This window comes from Muntiacus reevesi, chromosome 18 (genome assembly GCF_963930625.1).
Source record: "Muntiacus reevesi chromosome 18, mMunRee1.1, whole genome shotgun sequence".
In the NCBI taxonomy this organism is placed as follows: domain Eukaryota; kingdom Metazoa; phylum Chordata; class Mammalia; order Artiodactyla; family Cervidae; genus Muntiacus; species Muntiacus reevesi.
The window spans coordinates 17,984,194-17,999,575 of NC_089266.1; the positions used below are offsets into that span (position 1 = coordinate 17,984,194).

Genomic DNA, 15,382 nt, shown 5'->3' on the forward strand with positions numbered 1-15,382 from the left:
GCAGGTGCTGTAGGAGAACAAGGCCTAGACTGGCTGGGAGATGACCTGAGTCCTGATCTTCCTCTGGCTCAGTCCCATGGGGTCATCCCGGGTCAGCCACTCAGTCCTTCTGGGACTGATTTCTCATCTGTAAAATCACAGAGGCAAAAAAGGTGATGGCGCAGGGCTCTCATAGCAATCGCTTGGTTCTAAGTCTGTTGGGAATTAGGTATCTGAATCCCTCGAAGTGTATAATTTTGATGGTTCATTCTGGGCTGGCCATCCATCTGACAAAGGAGATCCCAACTAAAAGCAGATGTGCTGTCACCCCAAGGTGCTAATGGAGGTTCTCTCTTGTATGGCTTATTGGCTGTTAGGAAAAGAAAATAGCTATTTGAACAGAAACACATGCAGTGTTTCCCGGAGGGAAGAGTCAATATGGAGATTGTTCTAAGTACATCTGTAAAGAAGAGATGAATTACTTATTCATGTAAGAGCTCAGCAAGTGCCTATTCACTGAAGGTCATGGACTGATACGGATATTTCCAAGTTTTTGTCAGTTCAGTTTCAAGGAGCACTAGACCTGTTTCTTGCTCTTCCCTGGCATCCATGTGACTCCAAATCCTTTAGCAGCATGCGCCCAGGAAACAGGGTACCGTGTCTGCCCAGAATCATAGACCCGTAGTTTTTAGAGCTGAAAGTCAGTCTCTCACTGTTAGTTTTCTGACCATCATGAGTGGATCAGAACTCCCCACTCCCTTTCCCTGTGAGAGTTCATACTAATGGCCATCTCTTCTCCCTCCGCAGGCTTTGTGGACATGTGTGTGCAGCATATCCCCTCTCCAAAGGTGGGCGCCAAGCCCAAGATTGAGCACACCTACACCGGTGGTGTGGATTCCGACCTTGGCGAGGCCATGAGTGACTGTGACCCTGACGTAAGGAACATAACCCCCCTGTTCTCTGATTTCCATCCCTCCTTTGTGGGAACTCTTTTTTTCAGTTGCAGGAGTAATCCCTTCTCCATCCTTGCATGGCCCTCCCCTTAGGTATAGTCAGACTGACCTGAATTCAGAGCCCAGTGTTACCACTCCTGGTGATGTGATCTTGGGAACGTTGTTCAGGTTTTCTGAGTCTGAGGGTTTTGGTGTATACAGTGGTAATAATTTGTATGTGGAAGTTATGAGAAGTAAGTAAGATTTAAGAAAGGGTTGTGGTTGTGTTTAGCATGGTGCATGACAGATAGGAAAGATTGAACAAATGGTAACTAATCTCACTGGTCCTGGCTTTTAAAACAATCTTTCCCAGTCATTCCTCAGGCATTGTCTAGTTTCTTGGCATAAACATTACAGCCAGTTGAGAATTATGAGTTTCTTCTTTGAAGAAACTTGGGACCAGTTAGTCTTGTAGTCTTGCAAGTTGACAGTGTTTGTTTGCCATCCTAAACCTGCTTCTCTTCCCCAGTGCCCTCATCCTCCGCAGGAAAAAGGAAGAGGGTTTTTTTTGCTATGCCTGTGACACATCTTAATTCAGCTAGGGGTAGGCCTTGATTGTAATTTTTTCAGGAGATCACCACGTTATCTTCTCAGTCTGGGCTGCTTCCCCATGGAGCTCAGGTCATTGCTGACAAGGGAGGGGAGACAGTGGAACTTATCCAGCGTGTGTGTAGTTGAGGCCACACTCTGTCCCCATCTCCAGGGTCCCCTGATGTGCCACACGACCAAGATGTACAGCACAGATGATGGAGTTCAGTTTCATGCCTTTGGCCGAGTGCTAAGTGGCACCATCCATGCTGGGCAGCCTGTGAAAGTATTGGGGGAGAACTACACCCTGGAGGATGAGGAAGACTCCCAGATATGCACCGTGGGCCGCCTTTGGATCTCCGTGGCCAGGTACTGCCATCCAGAGCCCCTAGACGCATGCCTGGGCCTCTGCACTGGGACTGCCCCAGCAAGCTGGCAGGGGTGGACGGGTGGTCCTCCTTGGACACACAAAAGCTGCTGGTTGCCTGTGATGGGGGTAAGGTGACCCTTCCTCAGCAGACGTGTTGACTTCTAGCTCTTACTGTCCGAGGTTGCTGGGGTCACAGGGCAGCTACTGTTGGGATTGATACCAAGGCTGATGCCAGGATTGATGCCAGGAGACCTGCCTTTGCCTTTGGGATGCTTTGAATGAACTCCTGTAGCAGGATTTCTGTGTTTACTCATCTCAAGCCTCTCTTCCTCTTTTGTGTTCCTTAAATTGTAACCTGCATGTCTCTTCCCCAAAAGACATTATTTCCCAGACTCCACTGGCTATTCTTTGACCAAGAGAGACAACTTTGCTGAATCCCTTGGAGCATCCCAATCTGCAGAATTAAACTTCACTTGGACCTGGGGTCTGCTGATCAGTTCATCAGCTTGGCATTATAGCTAGAAAGCAGAACCAAGCCTGGCCTGTTCGTAGGGTGGCTGCTGCGTCTTGCCAACAGCACCTTCCCCCACCCCCTCCAGATGTACCCCATTCTCTAGAAAATTAAAAAAATTAGGGGGCGACAGAGGATGAGATGGCTGAATGGCATCACTGGCTCAATGGACATGAGTTTGAGTAAGCTCCAGGAGACAGTGAAGGACAGCAGTGCTGCAGTTCATGGAGTCTCAGAGTCAGACACAGTGCCTGAACAGTAGGGGAGTTGCAGTATGCTCTGTGGTGCTTTTGGCTTCTCCTTACATTCCACCCCTGAGGCAGTGCTTTGCTTACTACACACATCCAGCTTTGAATTAGATTTGTTACGCTCATGAAGTACCTTGCCCTTTTTTTTTTTCATGGCACCTTCAGTTTGTAACCACACATATGTGTGGCTATATGGTTGTTTAATCGAATCCCTCCCCTGGTAGAATGTATCTAGCTTTTTTGTTTTTTTTTTGCTGACTCTGCTCCTGGCTCAGTTTCTGGCATGGAGCTGGTGCTCAGTCAAGTTTTCTGGAATGAACACCCTGCTCCCAAGTTTCATTGCCACTTACTGGACGCTGTTCCAGGTACCACATCGAAGTGAACCGTGTTCCTGCTGGCAACTGGGTCCTAATTGAAGGTGTTGATCAACCAATTGTGAAGACGGCGACCATAACTGAACCCCGAGGCAACGAGGAGGTAGAGTTTCTGAAAAGGCAACTGGGTTGGCTTAAGCTGGAGAATCACAGGGAGCCCCAGCATATGTGAACGACAAGCCGCAAAACTCGAAGGGGGCATGAACCGGAGTCACTGCTGCTTCCTGCTGCCAGGCCTCCCAGGAGCATGGGCTCCACCTTCTAGATCCTGTCCCCCTGGATTCTCTTTGGACTCAACTCCTAGGAAGTAGGAGGGGGGCTCTCTCTTGCTTTTTTTTTTAAATATTTATTTATTTGGCTGCATCAGGTTGTAGTTGTGGCATGCAGGTTTCTTGTTGCAGCATGCAGGATCTTTTATTGTGGTGCATGGGCTTAGTTGCCGTATGACATGTGGGATCTTAGTTCCCTGACCAGGGGTCGAACCCATGCCCCCTGCATCACAAGGTGTATTCTTAACCGCTGGACCACCAGGGAAGTCCTGGAGGGGCTCTTTTTATTCTATGTCTCCTTTTTCTGCCAGCATACATGGAAGGCATGGCCCTGCAGGTTGCCTCCAAGCAGCACCCTGGCTCTTGCTGGGGGGTATAGTTCACCCCCCAGCAGGCCCTCAGCTTCTCCCTGACCTCTGCACCATCTGCACCTGCTCAGGCCTGGTGTCCTCACGGCTCTGCTGTATTTTGGGTCTCAGGCTCAGATCTTCCGGCCCTTGAAGTTCAACACCACATCAGTTATCAAGATTGCCGTGGAGCCAGTCAATCCCTCTGAGCTGCCCAAGATGCTGGACGGCCTGCGCAAGGTCAACAAGAGCTACCCGTCCCTCACCACCAAGGTAGGCCCGAGGCCACAGCTGCTGCCGCGCCCCAAGAGCCCCGGCAGAAGGGTCTGCTGGTGTCACCGCTGCTTTGCATTCATCAGGTGACTCTGATGCCTAGAAATCACACTTTGAATTGATTTTCCAGAAGATATACAGGGAAGAGTGAGTCATTCTGAGCCTGCCAACATACCTTTTAGAGGAGTTGGCCAGGGCTAAAGGGTTAGCTTATATCCACAGACACAATGTTTTTTCCTAAATGGCTGTGATGAGAATTCAGTCCATGACCTCACACCCAGTAGCGTTGTGCTCGGTGGTCCAGGTGTCTTGAGGACTGACTCGTAGGTCGCTGCTCCCCACTAATCCTTCCCAAGGGGAATGGAACAACACTGTAGTGGCTTTTCCAGTAGTGGGCTCAGCACCTCCTCCCTGCTTCTAGCCTCGATTCTGTCTCTGTCTGCTGTGGCTGGCACAGGAGAGTCCAGCCTGTGACCCCCAGGGTTGTCGTGTTTTCAGGTGGAAGAGTCTGGCGAGCATGTGATCCTGGGCACTGGGGAGCTCTACCTGGACTGCGTGATGCACGATTTGCGGAAGATGTACTCGGAGATCGACATCAAGGTGAAGCAGCTGCTGCTGTCTTGAGTGCCTGCTTGGCCAGGAGCTTGGCTCACAGCTCCAGGCTAATTGTTCAGGCAACCAAACCCGTGATTCCCTGGGAAGGTCCAAGGGGAGAGGGGTGCAGTACGGGAGGTGGTCTGCGTGGGAAAAGCAAGAACTTGCTCCCGGCATGGGAAGGATTTGAGATCTGGTTTGCCTTCTTCAGGGGGTGTTATTCTCAATGTCTGTGTTCAGAGCCAAGGCTCCCAAGCCGAGTTATTCTTGGTCTTTCGTTAAGAAAATAGTTGCATGACTAACCCATCTGTGCTGATCAGGGCTCAGCATGTATGGTTTCAAGGAGGGAGCGGGGACTGGCTCTTCTGGATTCCCGTGAAATCTTAATATAGCCTCTGAATTAAACTGCCTGTCACACAGCCTTGGTCTCCCAGTGGACACACTGTCTCCAAGGCTGTGGGGGGTGCGAGTGAGTGCCTCAAGTGCCCCCTCTTAGCCAAGACTGGTGCTCTGAAAGACACCAGGTGTCCCGATAGGGGGACATGTGGGCGCTGCCAGGAGGAGCCATGCTGCCCGGGGTCATTGAAGATGGAATGGGCGCTCACCAGTCAGTCTCTCGAGCCAGTGCTGACAGACCCACAGGTGTCAGTGAATGCTGGTGGGACAGCTATACGGGTGTTGAAAGATACTTTGAGGGACTCTTAACTAAGGCCCTTATTTGATCCTCCACTTGCTCTTGGCTCAGGAACATGAATTATGCACTATGCTCAATTTTCCAGGCTTCTCCTCAAAGGTACAGACTTTTAGCCTGAGCCTGCTACGGTGCTTGTCACTAGTTCTGATCAGGACGGGTTCTCACAGAGATAGTATCAGGGGAGCCTTGCAGTCCCCTTTGGTGGAAGGTTGTCCTTCCAAGAAAGTGACACCTTGCCTGACAGTGTATGTTGTGTCTCAGGTGGCTGACCCTGTTGTCACGTTTTGTGAGACGGTGGTGGAAACGTCCTCCCTCAAGTGTTTTGCTGAAACTCCCAATAAGAAGTAAGTTGCAGGGGGACTTCCCTGGCGGTCTCGTGGTTAGGACTCCACACTTCCATGGCAGGGTGTGCAGGTTTGATCCCTGGTCGGGCAACTAAGATCCTAGATGCCACGCAGCACGGCCAAAAATAAAAGTAGAAGAACACTGGGGGTCCTAGTGATCCTGGGACTCCCAGGTTCGCTTTCCCCTCCCCCTAAGCCCACCCTAGCCACAAGCACTGTGAAAATAGAGACCCTGAGTCTGGAGATGAGGGTGCTTCAAGTACCCGAGTTTTACCCCAGCCCTCACATCCCTTTTGCTTTTGTTCGCAATGCTGTGGAATTATTTGCCTTAGTTTCTCCCAGGGTGAGTGTCTTAATGGCCACTTCTCCTCTCTGTGTAATGTGACTATCTTAAAATCTCCCCTAGCAGCAACTCTGCTGTTTGGCTGGTTAATATACTAATACTGCTTAAAGCTTTAAAATAGAACATTTCTCCCCAAGCCTTACTTTTTTTTAAAAGTGATGGATTCAAGTGAAAGAAGACAAGCCCTTTCTGCTCTGCTCTGCCCCCATGGCTTTCCCTGATGTCACTGCCTTTGCTCCTTCCTCTGTCACCCTCTTCTTGGGGACGACCCTCCTGCTAGTCCTGCTGACCCTCCTCATTACCTGTTTCCTCTCTTACCAGGAACAAGATCACCATGATCGCCGAGCCCCTTGAGAAGGGCCTCGCAGAGGACATAGAGAACGAGGTGGTCCAGATCACATGGAACAGGTGAGAGCTTGGTTCCGATTCCAGGGCCAAACAGCTTACCTGATGAGCTTCTAACGTGACACATCCCCCTCTCTGGGGAGGGATTTTGCCTCCCCCTTTTCGCAGTTGTCCCGGGCAGAGTGTGGGTAGCTGAGGGCACTGTTGCCCAGAAAGGCAGGATCCGTGGCCCAGGAACTAGCAGTCTCAGGCTGTCTGACACGATCATTCCCCTCCCTCCCTCTCCAGGAAGAAGCTGGGAGAGTTCTTTCAGACCAAGTACGACTGGGATCTGCTGGCTGCCCGTTCCATCTGGGCTTTCGGCCCCGATGCCACTGGCCCCAACATCCTGGTAGACGATACCCTGCCCTCGGAGGTACAGCAGGACTGGTGGGGACCCTGCGGCCCTTGCTTATTAGCTCTTGAGTGGAAGAAACTCCAAAGCGTTCTTCTTTTCCTGGAAGTACTGTGTATCTTCCGGTGAAGAAGAGGCTCCTTTTACTAGTGTGCTGACCTCCTCCTCCCTGTAAACTGGCTGTGGCCAGGGTCACTGCTGAGGGGCCCTCCCGTTCTCTGCAGGTGGACAAGGCTCTTCTTGGCTCGGTGAAGGACAGCATCGTTCAAGGTTTCCAGTGGGGAACCAGGGAGGGGCCCCTCTGCGATGAGTGTAAGTCGACCAGCGCCTCTGCCTTCTCCGCCCTGTCCTCTGGGCTCCTTGTATCCGGGTGTATCAGTCCGGGTGGGCTCATCTTTGGGACCTGGCAGGAGACGTGACTTGGGGCCCCCACAGCTGTCCCGTGTCCTGGGCCAGCTTCCTCTCATCTCCTTCCCTGCCCTGGTGGCGCGGCTTGGTACATCCTAGAAATGGAAGTCATGTCTAGGTGGGCATTTGCTCTTCATTCCTGGAATGTGTTTGAGGATGGATATCAGCTGGATGGGATTGGAGTGGTTTATAGAGCAGGACTGGACTCAGTGGGGACAAATGTGCAATTCCTAAAACTTACTCTACACTCTACACCCAAAAATAATCAAATATCTGGAAAAGAAACACAAACTTCTTGAGACACTTTATGTGGTCTGAGTGTGTCCTGAGACCAACACTGCAAACGTCCGCCTACTCTCTGACCTCCATATACACTGTTAGAATACACACCTACAGGTTGAGTCTGTACCACATCCCTTGTGGCTACAAAACAGCTTCGGTGCCGCGAGAGGCTCCTTGCTGCTCGGCCCCTGCGCCCTTGACTAGCGCCAGAGCCACTCCCTAGGCAGCTCTCCCTTTTCCTTTTCAGTGATTCGGAATGTCAAGTTTAAGATCCTGGATGCAGTGGTTGCCCAGGAGCCCCTGCACCGGGGCGGGGGCCAGATCATCCCCACAGCCCGGAGAGTCGTCTACTCGGCCTTTCTCATGGTGAGCGAGGGGGGCTGTTCTGACTGGGGCCTCAAGACTGCTGTCCCCCAGCCCTGTCCAAGCTGAGGAGCCCTGTCTTCCCACTCTGCTGCAGGCCACCCCTCGTCTGATGGAGCCCTACTACTTCGTCGAGGTCCAGGCCCCCGCAGATTGTGTCTCTGCTGTCTACACGGTCCTGGCCAGGCGCAGGTGAGCCGCCAGGCACCTGAGGAAGGGGCAGTGAGCCTGAGTTCCAAGGAGAAGGAACTCAGAGGGACTGGCTTCCCCACACCCTCCACTCCTGAGGCCTAGGTTTACAGAAGGAAGCAGGAAAGGAATGAGGCATCCCCAGCCTTACTACACATCATAGTTTAAGGTTTCTCCTCGGACCCCTCCTCAGAGAGCTCCTGGGGGGTGTCAGTCAGTGGTGGGAGGGTCTGCAGGGCCTTGTCCTGTCAATCTTCCACTCTTGCCCACAGGGTGCTGCCCCTTTGACTTCAACGAGGAGCTGTGGGGAGAGCCCGAATCGTTTCTGCCCTCTGTGGGGCACTTGTGGTTATTCTTTTCTCTGATGGTCAATAGTTGGGGTACATTGCTTCTCTGCTTTTGGCCTCCACGGGGATAGGAATTCAGCCTTTATTTTTCTGTCTCAGGGGACATGTGACTCAGGATGCACCCATCCCAGGCTCTCCTCTCTACACCATCAAAGCTTTCATCCCAGCCATTGACTCTTTCGGCTTTGAGACTGATCTGCGAACTCACACGCAAGGCCAGGCCTTTTCCTTGTCTGTCTTCCACCACTGGCAGGTAAGAAGATGGTGCAGGCTGGCCACTATGGTCTCCCACCTCTGCAAGGCTGTCCCCTCTGACCTGCCCACCTCCAGGCCTCCAGGGGGATCACCAGCATCCTAGAGAAGCATCTTGCTTCTCGGCCAGGCAGCTCTGAAACCGCTTTGCCTTTCAGATTGTACCTGGTGACCCTCTGGACAAGAGCATTGTCATCCGCCCCTTGGAACCACAGCCAGCTCCCCACCTGGCCCGAGAATTTATGATCAAAACCCGTCGTAGGAAGGTACGTGTCCTCAGGCCCATGGCTGTCCCTCCACACCCAGGTGGTCTTACCAGGAGCTGGATCGCTCTTTGTTTCTTGCTTTTGGACCCTCCTCCCAAAGACTGAGAGCATTTTACTGTGCAGTGTGGGGAGATGTTGTCTTCCCAGGCTTCAGGCACCCAGGCCTGGGGCCGCACGCCTGGGAAGGGAGAGCCTTCTCCTGCCCTGTGATGATACCCTAACGGCAGGACTCCCAAAATAGCTCAGCCAACACATCCCCCCCACCCCCCACCAAGCACAGCGCAGTCACACAGGACTCGTCTTTGCTTCTGCCCCGACTCTCTGCAGGGTCTCAGCGAGGACGTGAGCATCAGCAAGTTCTTCGATGATCCTATGTTGCTGGAGCTCGCCAAGCAGGATGTAGTGCTCAACTACCCCATGTGAGCGCCAGGCCGCCTGGCAGCTCCCGCTCCCTGCGCTGGGCCACACTCTGGACTTAAACCTGGGCCCTGGTGGAACTCAGACTCCACCTGGTCAGAACGTGTCTGGGGCTGCTGTGGCCGTCCTCAACAAGCCCGGAGCCCCCAAGCCTCCAGCCCAGAGGGAGGAACATTGGGCCTCCTGGTTCCTCCTACGGCCTCAGCCTGGCTCCATTGCCAGAGAACAGAGAGGAACTCAGGGTCCTGGAAGGAGAAGGGGCTGGAAGTGTTGAAGCCCGAGGGGCCCTGTCTTCAGGATTTACATGAAATCTCTTTTTTTTAGTAGAAGTTTAACCTTAGACATGTTTTATAAGTGAACAGAACATTCTGACCGCTGCCTTGGTCCGTTCCTTTCATCCCCGCTGCTCCACCCTCTTCCCTTCAGCGCAGGCTCGTGGCACTTGGGTTCTGGGTCTCTGTCATCTCCCACGAGGCCTCCCTGTCTCTGCTCCCAGCTGCCGCCTTCTTCCTGCCTGGTCCCCAGGGAGGAGCGCCTGCCTCTCCACTTGGTGTTCCCATGAGCACTGAGGCCTCTTTACCGCCCCCACTCCCCTCCCAGGGTGGCCCCTCAGGGGGCTGGGGAGTGGTTGGGTCTCTGGGGTCAGAGGTCTCCTCTGCCCCGGAAGGCTCTCCTTGCCCTGGAGTTGGGGACCAGACCTTGCCTCGCTCTGCTGTCCACTGTGTGAAGAAGAGACCAGTGAGTTGCCTCAAACGCCTTTATTAGGTGCATACCCAGATTGACTGACGAGGTCCAACCGCCTCGGGCCTGTAGGACTCCTACTTCTCCCTGGTGTCCTGTGAGGTTCTCTTGATGTAGTCTCGGTACATCGTGTACACAGCGCCTGTGTGAGGGAGAAGGGAGAGCGCCCCATGACATCGCCCCTTCCACCCATCGCCTGGCTCTCCCGGGTGTCTGGGGGGGCGCTGACACTAGCCGTTCCCTCGGGAGTCCACCTCCGTGCTCATCTATCCGCCCCAGGTCTCGACAGCTGCTGCAAACCTTGGCTGCACAGCCTGGGGAGACAAGCCGTGTGGCAGTTGACAGAGCCCTTGCGCGTATATTGTCTTAGAAACCTCACTGCAGGGAGGGAGGGAGGCAGACCCCGGTGGGTGTTGTCATGTTGCACACGGGGGAACAGTCTGAGAGAAAGGGACTTGGCCACTGTCACACGGCGGGGAAGTAGCACTCTGCCTTCTGATCCGGAGAGGAAGAGAAACCGCTGCATGTTCTCTCACCTCAGGACAGACTCATGAAACCGACTATGTACCTTCCCCTGAACAGGGGAGAATAAACAGGAAACCGAGAAAATGTTTCCTTATGAGGGTCTCACCGAGGCCTTGCTGTGGAGCCTGGTGTAGGGAGCAGGGACTGAACTCTTGTCCTGTAACTGTCAGGGCTCACGGCCAGGTTTTGCCTCATCGGTTTTGCCCACATTGTCCCCTGGCCCCACCAGCTACTCACCCAACATGATCGCACCCACAGCACAGGCCTGGGCCGCCACTCGGGTATGAATCAGGTGAATGGACATCTTGGTGGAACCACGAGCCTTCAGCCGGTAGATCCGGTATGCTGCCACCAACAGGCAGCCTCCTAAACCTAGAGGCAGAGAATGTGATGCTTGGGCCTCAGTCACCAAGCGCATCGCTCTCCTGAAGAGACACTCACTAGGCCGACCGGGCGTCTGGATAACCAGCTGCCTTCCTGCTGCTGCTTTGGGGTGGGGGGCACCTGAGGGGACTAGGGAGTGGTTGGTGGAGTAGGGGCTGTCATTAGAACATTGAACTGTTCTCAATGATTTTTTCAAAGTGACTGCCTCCTTCTGATACCTCGCCCCCCTCCACCTCCCTGTATAAGTAGCCCATCATCATGACTCTCCCACCTCCCTGAGCTCTTCTCCAACCACTGCCAGCCCCCATAACTGTTCTCTGCCCCTCCCAGGGCCTTGGGGCAAGGGGGCCCAAGGGGACCCCAGGCTGCTCTTGCCCATCCTGACACTGGTGTCAGCATCCCGTGCGCTTGGTTGGCCGCCACCTCCACCCACCCCGCCGGCCTTGTTTATTGTCAGATGTGTCACCTTTGCTCTTGGTTCACTCCTCTTCTAGCTATTGATCAGTCAGTGGGCAGGACCACTCGAGTTCAGGGCTTCATTCTTTGAAAGGACCAGGAGACACGTGCTCTCCGAGAGAAGGCCCCCTCCTCGCCCCCCCATTCCTTCCCTTCCCACTCACCTATAGGCACCAGCGGAGACTCCCTCGTCTTCCTCAGGAGCTTCTCAGACACACTGTCTTCACCCTCGGGTGGCGCCCACCAGCCTCTGTTAGCAGACATGATTCTGCACCCAGATGTTAGCAGCTAGGGCTCCTAGGCTTCAGCCCAGTCCTAGAAGGAGGCACCCGCAACAATAACTCCAGTTTTCCTCAGCCTGGGCTGGGAAGGAGGAAGTTGCCTGCTGAGACCTCTCTCACCATGCCCGACATGGCTGTCCTGTCTCAGATGGCTGGACCGCTAGTGCCATTTCTCCCATCGCTTCCTCTCAACATCCGCCTCTCCCCAGCTCATTCCAACTTCACTGTTTTCTCTGCCTCCCCCTCTACCATCTGCGTCCCTACGGGTATGATCCTTGGGCCAAGAAAAGCAGCTGAGAAAATCCTCAAATGAGGGTGGGAGGAACAGTCCTTCAACCTTGGGCCCCCCACGGGCCTTAAATCTGTGATGGTTGTTCCCAAGGGAGGTGCAGAGGAAAACCTGGCCCTGGGCAGCCAGAGCCATCCCAGTGTTACAGCCATGGTGACCAGACCACCAGAGCCAGAGATTGAAGTGATTAGACGTGGACTTACATGTTTCATGCAGATTTTGAACATTAATGTTAATGGAGCAAATTCTGGTCCCTGAGCTATTCTCTGTCTCCAGGTCCATCTCTTGCCAGGTTCTTTTCAGTTGCCAACCCCCTGCCTCCCTGTCCTGGGGACCCTTACTGCTCTACTTGTAAACCCCTATAAATGTCTGCTCTCATCACAAACTAGACTGTGTCCCAGACCGGGGATTCTGCCTGCTGGGTGCCTTCTAAGTCTAACCCCAAGACAAAAGTCCCTGCTTGAGGGAACTTCTTATCCCTAGTTGCCTCTCTCCTCCTGGAGAAGCAAGGACTACTGGCCCCACAGGTCCACAGCATGCCAGTGCTTACCCTAGGAGATGGCTAGAAAGTGGAGTGCAAGCAGTCCGGCTAACGCTCAGCGTCTGCTGTTTTGAATTAACCAAGAGCTGATGATGGAGCTGCCACTATGGGGTCAGGGACACAGTGTCCGGTTTTAAGGAGACTTTGAAGTCAGGAATGGAGAGGGGAGGAGATAGGTCAGGACATCAGTCTTAACCCCCCATCTGCTGAGTTCCAGGCTGGAGCTCCAAGCACTGTGCTCAGATGCTCTCTCGTGTCTGACTCTTTTCGACTGTAGCCTGCCAGGCTCCTCTGTCCATGAATTTTCCAGGCATGAATACTGGAGTGGGGTGCCATTTCCTCCTCCAGGAGATCTTCACAACCCCAGGGATCGAACCCTCGACTCAGATTTCCTGCATTGGCAGACTGATTCTTTACCACTAGCGCCACCTTGTGAAACTCCAAGCACTGTAAAGTAATAAAAGATCAGACGGAGGGAATCCCCTATCTCAATTCAGTCTTTTAATCCTGTGTAGGTTCGTGGCTGGATCAGAGGTGGACTTGATTTGGAGAACTGAGATAGGAATATACCAGCAAAAATGGGCAGAGATCCTGAGTTTTCCCCCAAATTATATGGCCTCAAATACTCTTAAGAGGGGGACTTCCCTAGTGGTCCGGTGGCTAAAACTCCACACTCCCAATGCAGGGGGCCAGGGTTCAATCCCTGGTCAGGGAACTAAATCCCGAATGCTGCAACAAAGATGGAAGATCCTGCATGGCTCAACTTAGACCTGGCAGAGCTAAATAGTTATTTTAGAGCTTCGCTGGTGGCTCAGTGGTATAGAATCCGCCTGGTAATGCAGGAGACAAGGGTTCAATCCCTGGTCAAGTAAGATCCCACAGGCCACAACTACTGAGCCTGTGCTCCAGAACCTGGGAATCATAACTACTGAACCCATGTGCTGCAACTACTGAAGTCTGAGGTCCCTAGGGCCTGTGCTCTGCAACAAGAGAAGACACCGCGATGAGAAACTCATGAGCTACAACCAGAGAAAAGCCCGTGCAGCAGTGAAGACCCAGCACAGCCAAAAATTAATAAATATTTTTTTAAAATACTCTTAAGAACAATGTGGGATGTAAATAAAATGCCTTAATTGTGGGAGACAGGCTGTCTGGTGTTGGTCTTGACAGCTCCAAGAATGTTTTCTGGACCCAGGAGATTTGTCCAAGAGTTTGAAACAGTTGTGACTTCCCTCACATCTCCAGAACACTTGTTACTGCCTGCAGGCTGATACTTAGGTTACGGAGAGGACCATAGCCAGCATTAGCACCTATTCTGTTTCATGTATTCATATTCAGAACATTCCACCATTCTACACAGTAGGTAGCAGCTTGTCCCTGGACCAGGAACTGAGCTTCTGAGAGGCTAAATGAGTTATCCAAGGGTACACAGTGAGGGCTTCCCAAGTGCCTCAGGTGTAAAAAATCCACCCACCAATGCAGAAGCCACAGGAGACGAGGGTTCTATCCGGGTCGGGAAGATCCCTCAGAGGAGGAAATGGCTATCCGCTCCAGTATTCTTGCCAGGATAATCTCATGGACAGAGGAGCCTGGCGGGCTACAGTTCATGGGGTCGCAAAGAGTCGGGTATGACTGAGCGACTAAGCATGCACACACACAGCTAGTGAATGTCATGATTTGAACCTGGGTCTGGCTGGCTCCAAAAAGCCTTCTTGCTAAGAAATGGAGAAAGACCGGGTGCACTGCAGATTCCCATTCCATCCCAGGCCTTTGTTTCTCCCCCAGATTACTCTCTGTCCTAAAGCGACTTTTCAGCACTGGAAATGTGTCCAGCAGCTGAGGTCTCTCTTCTCTCCCCAGCCCTCACTGCGCTAGGGAGAGGCCCAGGGTCACAGTCGCTCCCCCGAGGCCTCTGCGTATCCCCAGCGTCCCTGGGAACTCTCCTCCCAGGCATTCACACACACTCCTGTGCTGCCTTTCCTGGTCCCAACGGTGGCTTGAATTCTCCAGAGATCAATGGTCTAGGCCAGAAGTGGGAGAGTGGAAATGTCTGGCTGAGACAGGGCAAGAATCAGGATCAACTCCGAGTACTTTAGAGAACAGGGGCCAAGTTAAGGAGAGCGAATTTCAACTTCTCCCTGTTGAGATGAGAGAAGGCAATGGCAAGACACTCCAGTACTCTTGCCTAGAAAAATCCCATGGACGGAGGAGCCTGGTAGGCTGCAGTCCATGGAGTCGCTAGGAGTTGGACATGACTGAGCGACTTCATTTTCACTTTTCACTTTCATGCATTGGAGAAGGAAATGGCAACCCACTCCAGTGTTCTTGCCTGGAGAATCCCAGGGATGGGGGAGCCTGGTGGGCTGCTGTCTACAGGGTCGCACAGAGTCGGACACGACTGAAGTGACTTAGCGGCAGCAGCGGCTGTTGAGATGACCTCCTTGCTGTCCAAAGGACTCTCAACTAAGATCCCACAAGCCTCGAGGTCAATATATAAATTAATAATTAATTAACAAAAAAGATTAAAAACCAAGGCTTGAGTTAAACATCTTGCTCAAGGTCATAGTGGGTGACGGCAAAAAGCACTAGACTTCTAACCATTTCTAAAATCAAAGCTGGAGAACACCTAAAAGTTGGAGGGAAAGTCTTGAAATAGAAGAAATAAAATTGCTTTTTATTTCAAAAACCTCTGAGGACACACAGTAACCAAAACTTCAAAGAACAGATTTCTGTAGAGTCCTGTTTTAGTAAACAGATAAGATAAAATTATGATACCGTTTTTGTTAATATGCCAAGTCTTTAATAATTACTTTGATTTAACCTTTCTATGTTAGTAATTCGCTTAATAAACCTCTTTCTTCCAGATCAGTTCACACTAATATAAATTCTAATTTAGAGGGGTCTAATTGAATGATGCAGACAGACTTAATGGACACAGAGCGCAGGCCAGAGTCAGACATGGGGTCAGCTGCTTAACTGACTGCTCTCTAAATACCTGGTCTTATACCACTCAATCTCTTTTGAGTCTATGTCATC

The 15,382-nt window shown here is 52.4% G+C and overlaps 2 protein-coding genes across 4 annotated transcripts in view; one reads left to right on the forward strand and one right to left on the reverse strand.

Moving 5' to 3' along the window:
- The window catches only part of EFTUD2 (elongation factor Tu GTP binding domain containing 2), a 36,145-nt gene extending 26,641 nt beyond the window's left edge, over positions 1–9,504 (forward strand). The window contains exons 15-28 of the mRNA XM_065909450.1: positions 787–914; positions 1,675–1,868; positions 2,994–3,105; positions 3,751–3,891; positions 4,390–4,491; positions 5,441–5,523; positions 6,188–6,274; positions 6,500–6,626; positions 6,830–6,917; positions 7,543–7,661; positions 7,756–7,850; positions 8,294–8,447; positions 8,605–8,712; positions 9,040–9,504. Coding sequence (XP_065765522.1) covers positions 787–914; positions 1,675–1,868; positions 2,994–3,105; positions 3,751–3,891; positions 4,390–4,491; positions 5,441–5,523; positions 6,188–6,274; positions 6,500–6,626; positions 6,830–6,917; positions 7,543–7,661; positions 7,756–7,850; positions 8,294–8,447; positions 8,605–8,712; positions 9,040–9,135 — 1,634 coding nt within the window. The 3' untranslated portion in view covers positions 9,136–9,504. The remainder of the gene's footprint in view (positions 1–786; positions 915–1,674; positions 1,869–2,993; positions 3,106–3,750; positions 3,892–4,389; positions 4,492–5,440; positions 5,524–6,187; positions 6,275–6,499; positions 6,627–6,829; positions 6,918–7,542; positions 7,662–7,755; positions 7,851–8,293; positions 8,448–8,604; positions 8,713–9,039) is intronic.
- Positions 9,505–9,873: 369 nt separating this feature from the next.
- HIGD1B (HIG1 hypoxia inducible domain family member 1B) lies at positions 9,874–13,639 on the reverse strand. 3 transcript variants are annotated; one of them, XM_065909453.1, is made up of 4 exons: positions 11,637–13,639; positions 11,400–11,550; positions 10,633–10,767; positions 9,874–10,012 (listed from the first exon to the last, which is right to left on the reverse strand). In XM_065909453.1, the coding sequence occupies exons 2-4, from the start codon at positions 11,497–11,499 to the stop codon at positions 9,948–9,950; spliced, it is 300 nt and encodes a 99-aa protein (XP_065765525.1). In that variant the 5' UTR covers positions 11,500–11,550; positions 11,637–13,639; the 3' UTR covers positions 9,874–9,947. The 3 variants fall into 3 exon arrangements, with proteins under 3 accessions (XP_065765525.1, XP_065765524.1, XP_065765523.1); XM_065909452.1 differs by having other exon boundaries at positions 12,356–13,634; XM_065909451.1 differs by having other exon boundaries at positions 11,400–13,637.
- Between the last annotated feature and the right edge of the window lie 1,743 nt (positions 13,640–15,382).